Source organism: Phyllobates terribilis, unplaced genomic scaffold, assembly GCF_046119375.1.
Source record: "Phyllobates terribilis strain yellow unplaced genomic scaffold, ASM4611937v1 Scaffold_8__6_contigs__length_399053987, whole genome shotgun sequence".
In the NCBI taxonomy this organism is placed as follows: Eukaryota; Metazoa; Chordata; class Amphibia; order Anura; family Dendrobatidae; genus Phyllobates; species Phyllobates terribilis.
In genome coordinates, this window is record NW_027362768.1 from 301,700,181 (window position 1) to 301,719,391 (window position 19,211).

General features: G+C 41.2%; 1 protein-coding gene across 2 annotated transcripts in view; it reads right to left on the reverse strand.

Annotated features, from left to right (window-relative positions):
* Positions 1–19,211, reverse strand: part of ATG7 (autophagy related 7) — a 265,019-nt gene that overhangs the window by 215,651 nt on the left and 30,157 nt on the right. For both annotated transcript variants that reach the window (XM_073644510.1, XM_073644509.1), the window contains exons 8-11: positions 18,002–18,090; positions 7,870–7,991; positions 6,354–6,444; positions 5,849–5,993 (exon numbers count right to left, since the gene is read on the reverse strand). In XM_073644510.1, the coding sequence (XP_073500611.1) occupies positions 5,849–5,993; positions 6,354–6,444; positions 7,870–7,991; positions 18,002–18,090 (447 nt within the window). The remainder of the gene's footprint in view (positions 1–5,848; positions 5,994–6,353; positions 6,445–7,869; positions 7,992–18,001; positions 18,091–19,211) is intronic.

Genomic DNA, 19,211 nt, shown 5'->3' on the forward strand with positions numbered 1-19,211 from the left:
GGGTTCAGGTCTGGTGACTGTGGAGGCCAGGTCACCTGGCGTAGCACCCCATCGCTCTCCTTCTTGGAGCTTTGCTGGTGACACTGTTGGGGATTTATTCAAAATTGAAGGCATACTGAACCAGCATGGCTACCACAGCATCTTGCAGCGGCATGCTATTCCATCCGGTTTGCGTTTAGTTGGACCATAATTTATTTTTCAACAGGACAATGAACCCAAACACACCTCCAGGCTGTGTAAGGGCTATTTGACCAAGAAGGAGAGTGATGGGGTGCTACGCCAGATGACCTGGCCTCCACAGTCACCAGACCTGAACCCAATCGAGATGGTTTAGGGTGAGCTGGACCGCAGAGTGAATCATAGCTTTGATGTCTTCAGTGTGAATGTACAATTTTCATAGTCATGAAAATACAGAAAAATCTTTAAATGGGAAGGTGTGTCCAAACTTTTGGTCTGTGCTAAATATATATATATATATATATATATATATATATATATATATATATATATATATATATATATATATATATATATATATATATATATATATATATATATATATATATATATATACACATATATATATACACATATATATACACACACACACAGTGCCTACAAGTAGTATTCAACCCCCTGCAGATTTAGCTGGTTTGATAAGATGCAAATAAGTTAGAGCCTTCAAAATGCAAACGAGAGTAGGTTTTATGAACAGAAGCATAAATTTTACAAACCAAAAAGTTATGTTGCTCAGTTGAATTTTATTAAATTTTAAACATAAACGTGTGGGTCAATTATTATACAACCCCTATGTTTAATATTTTGTGGAATAACCCTTGTTTGCAATTACAGCTAATAATCGTCTTTTATAAGACCTGATCAGGCCGGCACAGGTCTGTGGAGTTATCTTGGCCCACTCCTCCATGCAGATCTTCTCCAAGTTATCTAGGTTCTTTGGGTGTCTCATGTGGACTTTATCCTTGAGCTCCTTCCACAAGTTTTCAATTGGGTTAAGGTCAGGAGACTGACTAGGCCACTCCAACACCTTGACATTTTCCCTCTTGAACCAGGCCTTGGTTTTCTTGGCTGTGTGCTTTGGGTCGTTGTCTTGTTGGAAGATGAAATTACGACCCATCTTAAGATCCTTGATGGAGGAGCGGAGGTTCTTGGCCAAAATCTCCAGGTAGGCAGTGCTATCCATCTTCCCATGGATGCGGACCAGATGGCCAGGCCCCTTGGCAGAGAAACAGCCCCACAGCATGATGCTTCCACCACCATGCTTGACTGTAGGGATGGTATTCTTGGGGCCGTATGCAGTGCCATCCAGTCTCCAAACGTCACGTGTGTGGTTGGCACCAAAGATCTCGATCTTGGTCTCATCAGACCATAGAACCTTGAACCAGTCTGTCTCAGAGTCCTCCAAGTGATCATGAGCAAACTGTAGACGAGCCTTGACATGACGCTTTGAAAGTAAAGGTACCTTACGGGCTCGTCTGGAACGGAGACCATTGCGGTGGAGTACGTTACTTATGGTATTGACTGAAACCAATGTCCCCACTGCCATGAGATCTTCCCGGAGCTCCTTCCTTGTTGTCCTTGGGTTAGCCTTGACTCTTCGGACAAGCCTGGCCTCGGCACGGGAGGACACTTTCAAAGGCTGTCCTGGCCGTGGAAGGCTAACAGTAGTTCCATAAGCCTTCCACTTACGGATGATGCTCCCAACAGTGGAGACAGGTAGGCCCAACTCCTTGGAAAGGGTTTTGTACCCCTTGCCAGCCTTGTGACCCTCCACGATCTTGTCTCTGATGGCCTTGGAATGCTCCTTTGTCTTTCCCATGTTGACCATGTCTGAGTGCTGTTCACAAGTTTGGGGAGGGTCTTAAATAGTCAGAAAAGGCTGGCAAAAGAGATCTTTAATTCACACATGTGAAGCTCATTATTCTTGGTGCCTGAACTACTTCTTAATACTTTTGGGGGACCAAACAGAATTCTTGTGGTTTGAGGGGTTGAATAATAAATGACACTCTGAATTAACTTTTAACGTTTTTAAAAAAAAAAAAAAAACAGAAACAAAATTTGCTGCAGTGCATTTCCCACTTCCAGGCTGATCTACAGTACAAATGTCACAATGCCAAGTTAATTCCGCATGTGTCAACCAGCTAAATCTGCAGGGGGTTGAATACTACTTGTAGGCACTGTATATGCACACACACACGCACACACACACACACACACACACACAGTTAGGTCCATATATATTTGGATAGAAACAACATTTTTCTAATTTTGTTTCTAGACATTACCACAATGAATTTTAAACAAAACAATTCAGATGCAGTTGAAGTTCAGACTTTCAGCTTTCATTTGAGGGTATCCACATTAAAATTGGATGAAGGGTTTAGGAGTTTCAGCTCCTTAACATGTGCCACCCTGTTTTTAAAGGGACCAAAAGTAATTGGACAGATTAAATAATTGGAAATAAAATGTTCATTTCTAGTACTTGGTTGAAAACCCTTTGTTGGCAATGACTGCCTGAAGTCTTGAACGCATGGACATCACCAGACGCTGTGTTTCCTCCTTTTTGATGCTCTGCCAGGCCTTCACTGCATTGGTTTTCAGTTGCTGTTTGTTTGTGGGCCTTTCTGTCTGAAGTTTAGTCTTTAACAAGTGAAATGCATGCTCAATTGAGTTGAGATCAGGTGACTGACTTGGCCATTCAAGAATATTTCACTTCTTTGCTTTAATAAACTCCTGGGTTGCTTTGGCTTTATGTTTTGGGTCATTGTCCATCTGTAGTATGAAACGACGACCAATCAGTTTGGCTGCATTTGGCTGGATCTGAGCACACAGTATGGCTCTGAATACATCAGAATTCAATCGGCTGCTTCTGTCCTGTGTCACATCATCAATAAACACTAGTGACCCAGTGCCACTGGCAGCCATGCATGCCCAAGCCATCACACTGCCTCCGCCATGTTTTACAGATGGTGTGGTATGCTTTGGATCATGAGCTGTACCACGCCTTTGCCATACTTTTCTCTTTCCATCATTCTGGTAGAGGTTGATCTTGGTTTCATCTGTCCAAAGAATGTTCTTCCAGGACTGTGCTGGCTTTTTTTAGATGTTTTTTAGCAAAGTCCAGTCTAGCCTTTTTATTCTTGATGCTTATGACTGCCTTGCACCGTGCAGTGAACCCTCTGTATTTACTTTCATGCAGTCTTCTCTTTATGGTAGATTTGGATATTGATACGCCTACATCCTGGAGAGTGTTGTTCAATTGGTTGGCTGTTGTGAAGGGGTTTCTCTTCACCATGGAGATTATTCTGCGATCATCCACCACTGTTGTCTTCAGTGGGCGTCCAGGTCTTTTTGCATTGATGAGTTCACCAGTGCTTTCTTTCTTTCTCAGGATGTACCAAACTGTAGATTTTGCCACTCCTAATATTGTAGCAATTTCTCGGATGGGTTTTTGCTGTTTTTGCAGCTTAAGGATGGCTTGTTTCACCTGCATGGAGAGCTCCTTTGACCGCATGTTTACTTCACAGCAAAACCTTCCAAATGCAAGCATCACACCTCAAATTAACTCCAGGCCTTTTATCTGCTTAATTGAGAATGACATAACGAAGGGATTGCCCACACCTGTCGATGAAATAGCCTTGGAGTCAATTGTCCAATTACTTTTGGTCCCTTTAAAAACAGGGTGGCACATGTTAAGGAGCTGAAACTCCTAAACCCTTCATCCAATTTTAATGTGGATACCCTCAAATGAAAGCTGAAAGTCTGAACTTCAACTGCATCTGAATTGTTTTGTTTAAAATTCATTGTGGTAATGTCTAGAACCAAAATTAGAAAAATGTTGTCTGTCCAAATATATATAGACCTAACTGTATATATATATATATATATATATATATATATATATATATATATATATATATATATATATATATATATATATATATATATATATACATATATACATATATATATATACATATATACATATATACACATATATATATAAATAATAAGGCGAACACAAATTAACATGTTTTAGTGATCTTTTGTGGTCGCAAAAAAAAAGAATTTAAGTATGAAATAATTAAAAGAAGATTGCAGGCAGAAACTTAGTGTAATTTTGTTACTCTAAGCAACCACTATCATAAGGGAAAATCATGGATAGAACATGTAAAAAATTGAAGTCTACAATGCTCTTCACATGTCCGTTTTTTGCGAACAGAGTGTCCCAAAAAATGTACTTCATAGAGATATGTCCATCTTAGATCTGAGTCACAGGTGAAACTTGCTAGTGCAAGTTTTTTTTCCTTATTTTATTCTTGCAGTACGGCCGTTTCATGCCCTGAATCCTGGCCAATTTGTGGTCAGAGGTGTCAGACTTTGCGTTAACACTTGTAGAGGCTTCAGCAGAGCCACATGCACTGGGATGATTTTGGAGAAAATGACATTGGCTCCCTGTGACTCTTCTTCCGGCGCCCGGCTTCAGACTGGAGGAGGCAGACAGTGGAAAATCACATCACTATGTGCCCGCCTGCTCTATACACAAACACCGTGCAGATGTCTGTGACGGTCGAGCATTCCCTCTCTCCCATAATGTCACTAAATTACAAGTCAAACTACCTGCAAGGATCACGGCTAAGAGCCAGGTGCAAAAAAGCACAACAGAGCAAAATATGGCAATTCAACCCAAGACCCCGTATCAAAGTGACTGCTGCACCAGAAAGGTTAAAAATCAGATTATAAGGGGAATTTATCGTCATCTGCACGGCAGTTTTCAGGCGTAAAAAAGTTTTTTTTATGCAAACATTTTGCAAGTTTTTTTGCACTTGCCTTGCTACTTTATTAAAAAGTTGGCAGGCTTAGGCGATAGAGCCCAAAAGATTCCTTTAATTACACCGAAAATTGGTATATATTATTATAATTGAAATCTGTCAACTCCTCGCTGCTGTAGATAAATCTCCCCCTTTCAGGTCTTCAATTGTTAAATTGTGTTCTTAAAGGGGGCTTTTCTGGTTTTGAAAAACTCCCGTGCCCCATTTGCAGTATTGTTTTTTATAAAACAAAAAAAAACAAAAAAAAAAAAACACAACGGTCCTTTACTCTCCCTCCGTGAGACCAGCCCTGTGTCTCCGGTGCTGCTCCAGATGTCTGTTAATGTTTACAGTGCTTATGTTACGTTGTCAGTGCTGCCGCCAATCACTGAGCTCGACATCTCTGTCCAAGCTGCTTAGTTCACTGATTGGCTGCAGCACTGTCCACACAATGTTAGAGCTGCAGACAAGAACAGACACTGGGAGCAGCAGTGGAGACTCCGTCCTGGGCACAGGAAGGGAGACCAAAGCTCAGTTTGTTGACTTTTTTTTTTGTTAACAGTGGCAGCCAGGAGACAGGGGTTTTATGAAACTGGAAAAGCCCTTTAAAGAGGTTGTATAATAGACTCCAACTTATCACCCATCCACAGGATGAGGAGTTGGGGCTCACTACTGACCAAAATATCTCTCAGTCACATAGACTTTGGACATATCGACAGTAGACATTGTCAATTCCATGGATAAATGTCGGAGACACAAGCAAGCATACTCGTCAGTGGTGGACACTGACACATGAAGGGCCCTATATGTGGGATCCTTGTTCTCCAACATCTTCTCGTAGAGCAACCACTTACATCTTCTCGATAACTCCTCATTCCCTTATACACAATCTAGCACACAGCAGATGAATGTTTATAAGTTGGCCATTACCTACGGGGACCCCGTGCAGAAGCAAAGATTGCACATGTAACATTACACAATTTTTGAAACTCATGGTGGATATTTAGACTAAAACGTACCATTAACGTCCTGGCCACATTGCACCCGAGTGTACCTGCCCCCAGTAACAAACACTTAGTGGAGATCACTTTCTCCAAGTCCAGAGTGGGCACAAGTCTCCAGCGCATCAACTTTAGGTTAAGATCCACTGATGATTCTGCTAGCCTAAAAAATAAAAACTCTGAAATTAGTGGCCAACATTGGCCCAGATGTAAGTTATGCCCATTCTCAGACAAAGTATATCCACACCATGTCTTGTCTGATGATGTAAATCCCTTCTCTGTCTATAGGAGGGTGACACAACCCTGCCCAATCGCATGAGAAAATAACAATGCCAGTGAGTGGGGTCAATGCACCCTTCTACATACCCACGAGGATCTTAAAAGGTGGGCATTACTTATATTTTGTTCCATAGGAAATGCAACCAATGTGTTACATGGGAGTACCCCAAATTGATAATATCTGATTATAGCAATTACAATAAACCCTATGAATTATTATCGCCAAACAATTACCCTTATTTACCTCTTGGGGTCCATACATTCACTCAGATTCACCATTCGGGGACCCATACCACCTTTTTGGTTTTTTTCCCATCCGACAGCTTTAGGGCAACCTGAAAAAAAAAGTTGAAGAAATTGTACTAAAATAAGTAATTGGGCAAAACCCTGGGAAAAAATAATATCATGTTTAAAGGCATCACTGCTTCATGGATAACAGAAGATTTTCCTCTTCACTTAGGTTTTCAGAACACAAACGTTTAAGTTGATTTCTTTTTCGCCTAAATTCATACCAAGACTGAAGAAGGGCTAAAGTCTCTCTTCAGTCTTGGGGGCAAAAAGAGCTTGGCTGAGTGCTTCTGCTCCTTCATTTTGGCAAACAAACCTCCAACCATCTCTTTTATTCTAGACCAAGGTGGGAGAAGGACTCACTAACAAGACTTGTGGCCACATGGGACAAGCCAAATACCACATGGTGGCCAAAACCTAACGCCTCAGGAATAAGAGCCAGGATTGTAGAAAGACACTAGATAATGGTCCTGCAGCTGTCATGCAGAGAGGTCATGGTTGGGCATCACATTTCTATACCAAAGGAATCACCATTGGAATTAGTGGTCTTTGCACCCAGACCTTTCACCAAAATCCCACAGTTGGAAAAATATTGGAAGGTGTTATGTAGGCAGTTGTCTGTGCATTTGCATTTAGGCAACTTATTGCAATATTATTTGAGCACTATGTGATTATATTATTAGGACACTATATGGTAAACCACATAGAACATTTTTCATCCCACGGCCAGATACACACAGGAGTAGCTTGTTGTGCTCTCAATGCAGAGAAATTACAAGATGCTGTGAGCATAAAAGACATATGTAAGACTCCTCTTTGGATAGGCAGTGTGGGTGGAGGGGAAGCATAGCAGAGCCGACAGTGCAATGAGAGGAGGAGAGGTTTGTAAAGTGACACAGCTAAACTCAGCTGCACTGTCTAATCATGCAGGAGGTTAGACCGGGAGATCAGAGCTGTAGCCTCACATTTCTCACACTGAGAAACCTAAGCTATGGTGGGGGTGTGTTCTTTTTTTTTTGTGTTGATTTCCGCTTCTGATTGGTCAGCATCATACCGGGAGAAGAAGTACACGCCCCCCAGTGAAAACTAATCTAATATGATAACACCCACTTGGGCTTAACAAAAGTTAACTCCAAGTCCCATATACTTTGATTGCTAATACCTCTGCTGTGGAGAGGCACAATTAAGAAAAAAAAGGTTTTATTTTGCTCTGCAGCTACTATTTGAACATGAAAAATTTGGTATACAAGTTCGAAATTATTGGCATGCTAACTTATGAAGGTAAGCTGCAAAAAAGGGAGAAGTATTACGTTCTTATTGGCAGAGGACCAACTCTACAGAATGTGTATCCCAGAAAAGACAACTTCAAACAATACAATATATTCCGCCAGTTCTTTTATCTTTTTGCACACCACAATGAAAGTTTAAATTTTAATTAAATAGAAATAATGTCCAGGATAAAAGCTTGCTACCTTGGCTCTGTGCCACGTGGGGCAGCTTAATTTCAAAGCTGATGCTGTGCTTTATGTCCCTTTCCCCCTGTAGAGTTCGGTCTCTGAGACAGATTACTTCAAGGGACGATACCAGGCTGCCCCTGCAAAAGAAATCAGGAAAATTAGAGGAGAAGAGAAACCCAGCAGGACGGAGAATAAATGATCTCCCATCTTCACCTTAATAGCTTGTGATATTCTTAATAGCTTGTGATATTCTTAATAGCCTGAGATTTTTTAGCGAAAACTAATTGAAAGATTTATTTCAGTTTAATTACTTTTGCGAAAATGCTGCGGCACCGAGACAGGTGCTTAATCGCCTCTATTAATCTGATGATTCCACCGACATGACTGGAATTCGGACATGATTAGAGGGACAGATTTCATAAATGCGACAAAAGACACAAGGAAGATATACGGGTCATCGGATAACTTATGCTGTAATAAGAGCGTTGGCGGATCAGTGTTAAACAGTAGTAATAAAGGAAGGCTTGCAAAATGAGGTGCTCGACCCACAGAGATGGTCCTGACTTACTATCTGTAAATTTCTTATTCTAGGCATTCAGCATTTTTAAAGCGGAAAGTCAATACAAGGCAGGTTAGAAAACAAAGGTTCAGTCATTGTTACATAGAGTCTACGATGACTTTATGTCACAGGTGTGTCAGATGTAACAGACAGTCGCTCTGGATCTGGCTGCAGAAGGTCACTTCGTATGGTATTGCAGACGCCTTCTTAATTCTTCTGACTTTTGTACCCAGCGCCAACCTCCATCCTACTCTGATTAACACAACCTGGGTGTTTATAAACTCTCAGTCTGCTGCAGGGAGTCGCCGGTGATATTCTCATTTTCCCTTGTGAAGGCTTGGAGCAATAGCAGTCAGTTGCTTCCTCTCTGGTGCCCTTGGAGGATGTTTGGTGTTAGCTCTCTGGTGTCTGCTCAAGCTAAGTTTTACCCCCCTTGTTTGTCTCCATTTTTGTCTTTAGTTTATGGGGGGGGGGGACTGACCAGTTCTCTCCCCCCCCCCCCCCATCTAGGGCCTAGCTCTAGGGATATAGGGATTAGTTCTCCTGTGCGACGATAGGTGCGGAACCTATATAGGGACGGTAGGACAGGTAGGGTGATATTAGATCTGCCTAGGGGTGTCCACTCATCCTTTCCCTAGCGTTGTCTACCTTTTCCTCATCCCTTCGTGTTGCACTTAGTCTTTCCCACACTGTGCGTGACACTTTACTGCTGGGTAAAGGGGGCTCTTCTTATGCAAACGCATCCATATAGGTTTTTCAGCGTTTTTCGATTGTCTTAGATATCCCCTACCCCATGTCACAGAGTCTCAAGTGGCCAAGCAGTCTGGAAGAAAGAGACATAATCAATCAGTAGCTGACAGCAAGAGGCAATTATGCTCCAAAGTGGCACAAGATGAGATTGCGCAGGGAGGAGAGGAGGTAGGAGACGGTCATTGAAACTTCAAAACGCGTTGACCGATAAACCGCAGCAATTGATTTTCGGATTCCTGTCTTCTTCTTATCAACTGACGGCAGCGTAGGTGAACCCATACCATTCCAGCACCTTTGATTTCTTTCTCGTGGGTCTGCAGCAGCCTAAGCCTCTTTCAGTGGTTGTGTTCACACAACCTTATCAGGTGAGCACGCTAGTGCGCATTCTTCTCCACACTTAACCCAGATAAGACCCTATTGCACTCTTTGTCCCTTCTAGGTTTGTTCCTTTTCTATATAAGGGTCCAGTGGCTAACATTGTATACGGAAAGTAAGCTGCAGATGTTTCTGTGCAAGAATTTAAAAAGTTTGCCATTAAAGGGGTTTTCTCAAGTTTGAAACTTGTCCCCTATTCACTGGATAGTGCATAACTTCCCGATCGTTGGGGTTCCGACTGCTGAAACCCCTCCTGATCCCAAGTACCGGGGCTCTGAATAACCCGGTGTGAATGGAGCGGTGGTCGATCATGTACATTGCCACTCCATTCACACTTAATAGGATGGACGGGGATATAACCAAGCGCTGAACTCGACTGGTCTTTGGCATGCTCATAAGAATGAATGAATCTCAGATAAGGGTATATCTTTCAAACTTTAGAATACCCTTTCAAGTGCCTTTCTAGTTGGGAGACACAATGGACATTTCATTTCCATTCTGTAAATTAAAGAAGCAGCCCAGTGGATTTATTTTTCCCCATCCATGAACCCTACCTGATTATCACAATTTGCACCTTTCAAACAGGGTGTACTTCCCTGCAGTTCAGGCTCTGTTTTGCTTTCCTCCAGCCTCCATCATGCATTTTATGCCTCTATTCGTCACTATCAATCCTATGATGCATCGACACAGAACCACACGGGCAACTATTGTCAGTACCATCTCTGCCTGCTGTATTAACAGTGTGATTAACCTTCCCTCTATATTCCACTAAACAAGCAAATATATTATAAGAAAATAGTCAGGGAGGCTGTGATCTCCTGCTGTGTGAAAAGAGCTGTGTAGTCATCATCATTAACTGTGATAGGAGATTCTGTTTTCCCCTGTAGAGAACTTAGGTGGAACAGTCCATGCAATTACATCATACAGGAACCTCTATTGAATTAGACAGTGGCCTCCGTTAGTGAACAGTAAGACCCAAATTAATAGAAGGAATCATGAATTTTCAGATAACTGAATTCCAGCATATATACAAGGGGACCAGTGATACTTCCATGTGCACATATCTCAGTATGTTAGATCCCCTCGAGTGTCACAAGAGAAGGAAAAAAAATGGTTATTGGGACATACTATGGTCAAACCAGGACTCTTCAATGAGGAGTGGAACTAGGATCATGTCTAAACGTAAAATGTAAAGTTTAATATAAAAAAATTATATTATATACAAACACACACACATATATATATATATATATATATATATATATACACACACATAAAAAAAATATACATTGTACATTACAATAAACACTGCGATTTTTACAAGAAAGCGCATGATACAAAATTGGTATGTGAAGATTATTCCCTTTCAGAATCAGTAACTATTAAATGTGAGAAATGTCATTGCAGCAACTAATCAGCAAGCAATTAGCACTGGAGGACAACAAAATAAAAAAGAGCAGCGGGAAAGTATTTTATTGCAGTTATTATGAGATAATAAGTCTCCTAAAGAAAGGCTGGTGGTAGTACATACAACTCTGCTTACTGATAATGGCCATGCTGGATGTGACCGTTAACAATAGGCAAGTCATTAGCAATTAATGTGTAGCAGCAGCGGAAGGATGCCGAGACATTTAGGAAGTGGCTTCTCTGCAGACGCACCTCGGACGCATGCTACACGTGAGCTGAACGCTGTGCGAGAGCCCAGCCAATATGTGGAAGATATACTGTTACAGAAAAGCACATCTGATCCCAACAGACACAATAAGAAGATTAATAATGAGGTTGAGGTCACACAGTCAGGTTTTGGTCAGGTTTTTGAGGCAAATGTATAAACAACCAGGAGTAGATTTAAAGACGAGCAGAGATTTGTACTTTGGGAGATCAGAAACACTGGATATTGCAGCAAGTTACCAAAACTTGATCCTTTATGATGCCCAATGGGTGCGCAATTCGGTTTCAAAATCGGGCAGTCACTGGGTATCACAGAGGGCTGAAGTGTATGATTCAAGCCTGATTTTGCCTTCAAATTGTCCTAAAAAACTAGACTGTGTGGCCTCACCCTAAAGGCACAGATAATAGGGTTCCAAATACCTCCATTGTTCTAATCAGAGGAAGCCCCATGGATCAAACAATGAGGAGTTGGCCACCAATGGAGGAGCTGGCCACCAATGTTACCTTTTGCGGTGCTCGGTGGATTCTCCAACTATTCAGGGAGTTTAGAAGTATGGCTCATTCACTTCAAAGTGATATTACTGAAAAATGTCACAAATAGACAATGTTCAACTGCTAGGACCCAAGACAACAACAAAAATGGAAGCCTAAAAGTCACTTGTGTAAATGGTTGTCTACTGCTCCCATTGACCCAAAGAAGTGAACGGAGCATTAGTCACGAATGTGCACTACATCTCCATTCACACAGAGGACTTTGGGACCGCCATTCTCAGGATCAGTGATGGTCACAGCAGTCAGACCTCCTGAGATCAAAGTCAACATTTATAACCTATTTGCAGGATGGGTGGTAATTTTATGGACAACCGCTATAAAAAGAAGTGACCGGGATTGTTAAAGACTAAGGCCCGAATTCATCATCACTGTTTATCCAGTCTTCTGGAGTAATTTGCTCTTTATTAGTGGCTTTGGTATTTTTTACTTATTTTCTATTCGTTTTGCGACACATTTTAATCTTTCTTTAAGTTTTTCTTTTTTTTTTTTTCAATTTCCTCAATAGTTTTTCTTATTTAGACATTCTAAACAGATTCATGAAATGCAAATTTTACCAAATATTTTTTTCCCGCATCTTACTCCAGTCCCTGTCTGGAGTCAAGCTTCTGGGTGAGTTTTCAAATTTGGCGCATTTTTTTTTAAGACAAACATGCGACTTCTTAAAGGATTAAGTAGAGCAGGAAGATATCATGTTGTACGGGTTGTGCTGCGGTAAATGAGAGGCTTGTGTGTTCCAAAATGGTTCTTTATTGTACCAAAGCGTTTCGGCAACTTTATCAAGGTATCATTAATATTGATATTTGAAATTTTAACCTTGATAAAGGCCCCGAAACGCGTTGGGACAATAAAGAACCATTTTCGAACACAAAAGGCTCCTACTTTAAAGCAGCGCAAGCCCGTATAACAGGATATCGTCCTCCCCTACTATTATACATCTGCAAGAAGATTCTTTCTTCTAATTATAGGGTCGCCACAGTGGTTATACGCATCTACCGATGTTGTGTCTTCACACAACACCGCCAGGTGAGTGCATACGATCGCCTTTCACTATATCTACTAGGTGATACGGCTTTATGTGTGAACTTTTGTCCCTCACACAGTCCTTTTTAAAGGATTTGTAACTTTCGGTGCTAGAAAACCACAATTACTGGTTAAAGGGAACTTGTCCGGTGATGCCTAAATTCTGGGCTGCATGAATTCAGCCAGACATATTCTCTGAAACGCTCCGGACTAGTCTAGTCTTTGGCCGGCTCTTCCCAGCACTGCTAGAGATGATTGCCAGGCCTCTCTCTATGTACATGCGAGGGAGAGACATGTCAATCACCTGCAGCAGCGTTAGGCTAGCCTCGTCTCAAGCTATGGTCCCTGGCTTTAAATGCTCCGGCGTTTCAGAGACATCTCATACAATGCAGCCAGGCTACTATTCGTGCTTCACGCGGTTTGGGCAGTTCCCTTTAAAGACAAAAATAAGAGAATTTTTATTTTTACGCCACTTACCTTCTCCGCGTGCGCCATTTTTAATAAAATGAAGCAAAAAAACATCAGCGAATAACACAAGACAAAAAAGCGAAAAAGTGTCTCAAAGAAATCACAAATGATCACTTGGCGCCTAAACTTCTCCAACCATGCATACGCTCGAGTTCTTCACGACATATGTGAATGCAACGGAATATTACCCTGGTAAACAGAAGCCTAAGTCGTCTTATTCTAGAGAAATCTATGTTTTTTTTAATATGTAAATTAGCTCTTAAGATCTATGGGGCGGACATAGATCTCACTGAGAATCTGTCTCCTGAGCTTATTTTAAATGAAAGGGGGCGTTACCAGTGTGAGACATGTAGATCAGGAGAGCAGACTGTCAGTCATTACATGTCTCACACTGGTAACACTTCCTTTCATTTACAATAATCTCTGGAGGCAAATTCTCAGGGAGATCTACATCCTGCCCATAGATCTTAACAGCTCGTTTAAATATTAAGAAAAACATGAATTTATCTAGAATATGACATCAGATCGCAGATATCAAGGTATCGTTGTATTCAACTTTTAAAGACCTGCATGCCCATATAGACGGCTTAGGATAGTTGATGCTAATGACAGATACTCTTTGAAGAAGCATTCTTACAAATCTCTTAATTGCTTACACCAGTGTAAATGTATATATAGTGTACTTTAAGTGTGATAATATACTCACCGATCGTGGTCTTCCGCAGCTACCATTGCGGCTATGGTCCTCTCCTCACTCATGTGACTTCTATTCTGGCTCTCTGGATCACACTGGGGTCTAGGTCTGAGCCGGAAGTCACTGCTACAATTTACGTCTACGGCGCCCCGATCTGAGCCTTGTTATGACACTTTACTTAGTAACAGCAACTTACGGCTCAGACAGACCCCGGTGTGATTGGCTGATTGGAAATGCCGTTACGTGACTAATAAGAGGAGCGGAGCTGACCACCGGGAAAGATTACGATCGGTGAATATATTACCATATACTACATATACTACCGTATACATTTATACAGGTTTAGGCAATAAAACGTTTTGAAAGTGCTTCTTTAAGGATGAATCAACTTTTGTTCGATGAGGAGATAAGGAGCTGACAGATACTTCTGGCAAGATGCTTTCTCGTAGAGAACACATGAATGCTCGGCCAAGCTGGGACTTGGGAGGGATAGTTATCGGACGATTAGTGGTTTGGCTGACTGTCATCTGATGTGTATGGCCTGTCTAACACCTCTATATAGAGTAGATAACATACAGCACTGCTCACCATTATTGCCACTCCTTCCTTTTTTCATTGGTTGTACAATATCTTCAGAAATAAATGGAAATGTACCAAAATTATATCCTCAGGATTTTTTAATTAGTGGTCCAAAGTAATATAACAATAAGGCTGTGTGCCCACGATGCATTTTTTAAGCATTTCCGCAGCGGCAATTCCACTGCAGAAACGCTTAAAAACGCTTGGTAGAAGGTCTGCCATGTTCCCCAATGATAATCCGGATGTGTTGTGCACATGCTGCGGAAATGTCCGCTGCGGATTATCATTGCGGAAAAATACTCAGCACTACCAATTACTTTGCGGAAGCGCGGCGTTTTTGCCGCCATTGACTTGCATTTGAACACATGACATCCACATCACTGCATCTGTACATGCGGATTCCATGTGTTTCAATGTGCGGATGGTACCCGGGTCTGGAGGAGAGGAGACTCTCCTCTGGACCCGGGTACCATAGTACCTGTTAAAAAAAGAATAAAATAAAAAATAAATATTATACTTACCTTCTGATGGCCCCCGGTGTGCTTGTCCTGGCTTGCCAGCAGCTCGCAGTAGACTAAAGGACCTGCGCTGACGTCACTAGTCATGTGACGGGTCACGCGACCGCTGACGTTGGCAGGTCCTTAAATCTACCGCGAGCTGCCGGCAAGCAGAGACAAGGACTCCGGGGGCCATCAGAAGGTAAGTATATATTTATTTTTTACCATTCTTTCGGTCACACTATATAAATCCATGCTGGTTGCATGGATTTATATAGTGTGACCAAGTTGACAAGCACTTTCCAAGTGATGCTAAAATTGCTTGGAAAGCGCTTGTCAACCCGCATGCGGAAATGCATGTGAAGAACACTTCACTTCCGCTTGTCCCTGGCAGGAAAAACGCATGTACAATCCGCATGTACAATCCGCATGCATTTTTTCTGCCAGGGAGATGCAGAAAAGCTCAGGAAAAAATCCGAAGCATTTCCGCATCGTGGGCACATAGCCTCAAACATTGTATTCCAACTTCCATGTTGCAATTTCAAAGAAGAACTAGAATAAACAGCATGTGCAGCAATAAAGGCACCCCTAATTAATACTTGGTTGTACACACTTTGGCATTGCTGACAGCCTCCAAACGTTTCTTGGAGCCATCTATAAGCTTCTTGCACTTTTCAGCTGGAATTTTCTCCGACTTTTCCTTTACAGTTTGTTCAAGCTCTTGAATCTTTGCAGGGTTCTTTTTCCCAATGGCAGATTTCAACTCACCCCAAAGATTTTCAATGGGATTGAGGTCAGGATTCATTGCTGGCCATTTTAAAAAACAGTCCATTTTTTATTTTTCAACCATTCCTGTGTACTTTTGGATGTGTGCTTTGGGTCTGGAGGACCAATGATTTTTGACTCAAACCAAGTTTTCTTACACTGGGTAGGTCATTTCACTCTAAAATCTCTTGATAATTCTCTGATTTCATTATTCCTATGATACGGTCAAGGCCTCCAAGACCAGAGGCAGCAAAGCAACCCCATAGAATTAAGTATCCTCCACCATGCTTAACAGTTGGTAAGGTGTTATTTTCCTTATAAGCTTCAATGCGATTTCTATAAACAAACTGTTGTTTTGCATTGCCAAAAAGCTCTATTTTTGTTTCATCTGTCCATAGAACATTTTCTCAGAAGGATTGTGGTTTGTCAAGTTACTCTTTGGCAAAGATCAGTTGTTTCTTTTTATGTCTTTTCCGTAGCGATGGTTTCTACCTTGGCCTTCGCCCATAAAGTTCTGCTTGGTTTAGTGTGCGACATATCGTACTATTCGCACCAACCTTCGAAGACATCTCTTGACAATTTTCCTCTTTCCCACATGTTCAGGGAGGTTCTTGACGGTTCCATGCTTGGCAAACTTCTTAATAACATTGCGCACTGTTGAAACTGGCTTAAAAAGGTCTTTGGAGATGGCCTTATACCCTTTGGAAGTCTTGCGTTTGCTAATATGAGCAGTTCTGATGTCCTCAGACAGCTCCTTTGTCTTCACCATTGTGACAAATGAATAGGGCCTACCATGTGGCTTTTTAAAACACTGAAGTCATCATTCATTGGCTAATTCATGTCACATGGACACCGACAATTAATCACAGGAGAATCTCTTTTGGGATTTACCACAGGTGAGTCCAAATGTATTTCCATACTAAATTAATGTAAAGGGTGGTAATACCAGTGACACAGCAAGCTTTAGCTTTTTCTATTTTTCCCTCCTATTGTTTTTTGTTTTAAATTATTGTTTATCATTTGCTCTTTTATATTTAACATGAGTGCTCTATACAGAAAACTGTTTCACTTGATTCATTTTTTTTCAGGAGATATTCCACATTATGTACTTAAACTTCATGGGTGCCAATAATGATGAGCAGGACTGTAGGATCCACCATCCTTAATAGGTGATGTCACAGTCCCATATTTCACAAAGAACTTGGCCAAGATTAGAGCATGCCCAGTTAATACTTCTGTACAATCAAATAGGATATGTGTCAGTCTATTGCTGCTAATGTTCATGTGTTGAACAAAAAGTAGGAATCTAATATTAGGCATAGAGCCAGTGTTAAAAGGACAAGATTTTTTCGATATATAAATCATTGTATGAAAGCTTAAAAAAAAAATATTATATTATTATTATTATTATATAAAAAATAAATAAAATAAATAAATAGCTAGTCTTCCCTTAAAAAAATAAATGCATCAGATCAGGTATAAATTCTAAAATGAATATAAAAATATAATATCTTGATATGTAATTTTCACAGTATATTCAGATAATAAAACAGTAGTGGGGTCCGGCATCCTAGACAAATGCTACTGAATGCTGTGTCGGGGCTCACATACACAGCTGGATGAAAGCACCATACCACTCTAATTAGGTGTGCTCCTTAAGGAAAAAAAATATACCAGATGAATAACAATTGCTCCCTACTGTGCCCACCCCCCAAAAAACATAAAAATCTGCCACACATTGTGCTACTGTGAATAAAAATACACCTAAAAATGCACTTAGAATTGTACAAAATTGGCCCACGCTGTGTCCCCAGAATACAAAACTTGACCCATAATGTGCTCCTGAATAAAAATGCCCCACATTGTGTTCCTCGGCGTAAGCAATGCACCACATTGTGGCACAGAATAAAAATATGCCCCATAATGTGCCCTACTGATATGGTGTAGATCGAAGACAACGGTACTCTCCATGTTGTGCACCAATGGAGGTTAGAACTGCTGCATTTTGACCACTGTGATACTGGGGGGCCCAATTAATGTAGAAAATTCCAATAACTGGTGCGAGAGCTTTTTTTTTTTGGATGAATGATGCACGGTAAAGTAAATCTGCAGTCATATCATTGACGATCTCACTTTCCCATACCAATAGCATTCAATACACAGCCCCATGATAGGTATAATAGGTAATGGAGTATTGGGAAGATAGGGGCACAGTACCAGTGTAAAGCTGCCAGCACCAATACGTTCCTCAGAGGCCATCCAGGGTATTGCGCTAAAGTGCTTGGGTCATATACTCCCAGTGTTACCTAGGGAAAAGGGACATGAACACTGTTAGGTTCTGCAGGCAGATAAGTTAACACTATTTGCAGTAAAGATTCAGATATAGAGTTATTAGTGCATCACAATGCAGACAGATTGTGAGCCCCAATGGGGATAGTGGTGATATTAACTGTAAAGCTTTGTGGAAATTAATGGAGTTATATAAGCTCAGCAGTCCTAGTGTATTCAATCTCCACCCATCCAGCCTGTTAAAGATTGTACTGAGCAGTGTGAGATCTCAGCAGGGAGGATGGACACTGAGGATCTCTCAATCAGGATAGGTGGGCGGGGATTAAGGTTCAAAATGTTTATAAAGCAGTATACAGCCAGTGTGACATAGGCCTTCAAAGTAATCACACCAGTCGCATCAGGTCTAAAAGAAAGGTATCGTAACATATGCGCTTTGTATGGTGAAATCTGGTGACAGTGTTGTGCGCTCCTCCTGTATAAGTTAGATGCAAGAAGTCAGATAGAGTAGCTGTTAAAGCTGGGAAAAATTTGGTCTATCAAAACCTCCTTCCTGGGTCCAGTCATTTGTTTCTGGTCCTTTAGGGTTTGGTGTGTTGGCACATGGCCAGGACTGTTTGTGAAGGGAGTGAGCCGACTACTCATTTCAATAGCTAAGACAGCCCCTACCGTGGCAGAGAAGGGTGGCAGGCTTAACGGTGTATTCCCATCGCCAAGATCATATGTAATAATAATAATAATAATAATAATAATAATAATAATATTATAAGCAAATACCTCCAATTAGAAATGTAGTTTAGTTCCCCTGACAACCCCTGTCGATTACTCCATGTACAAGGCATGGCAGTAGCTTAAGTATCCATGATTACAACCACTCATATGGTGATAGTTAGTTAGTTGCTATTGGTTGCAACCATGGATACCTAAGCTACTGCAATGCCCTGAACATGGGGTAAGTGACATGGGTTATCAGAATAACTAAACTACATTTCTAATTGGAGGCATTTGCTAATATTATTTCACCTACTACATATTGGGATAGGATCTCGCTACTGAACTGATTAGTCAGCCAGCCCCCTTCACAAACCGTTCTGGTCACAATTCAACAAAGGAAAAGTTATACTGAGGGTCAAGCTGCCAG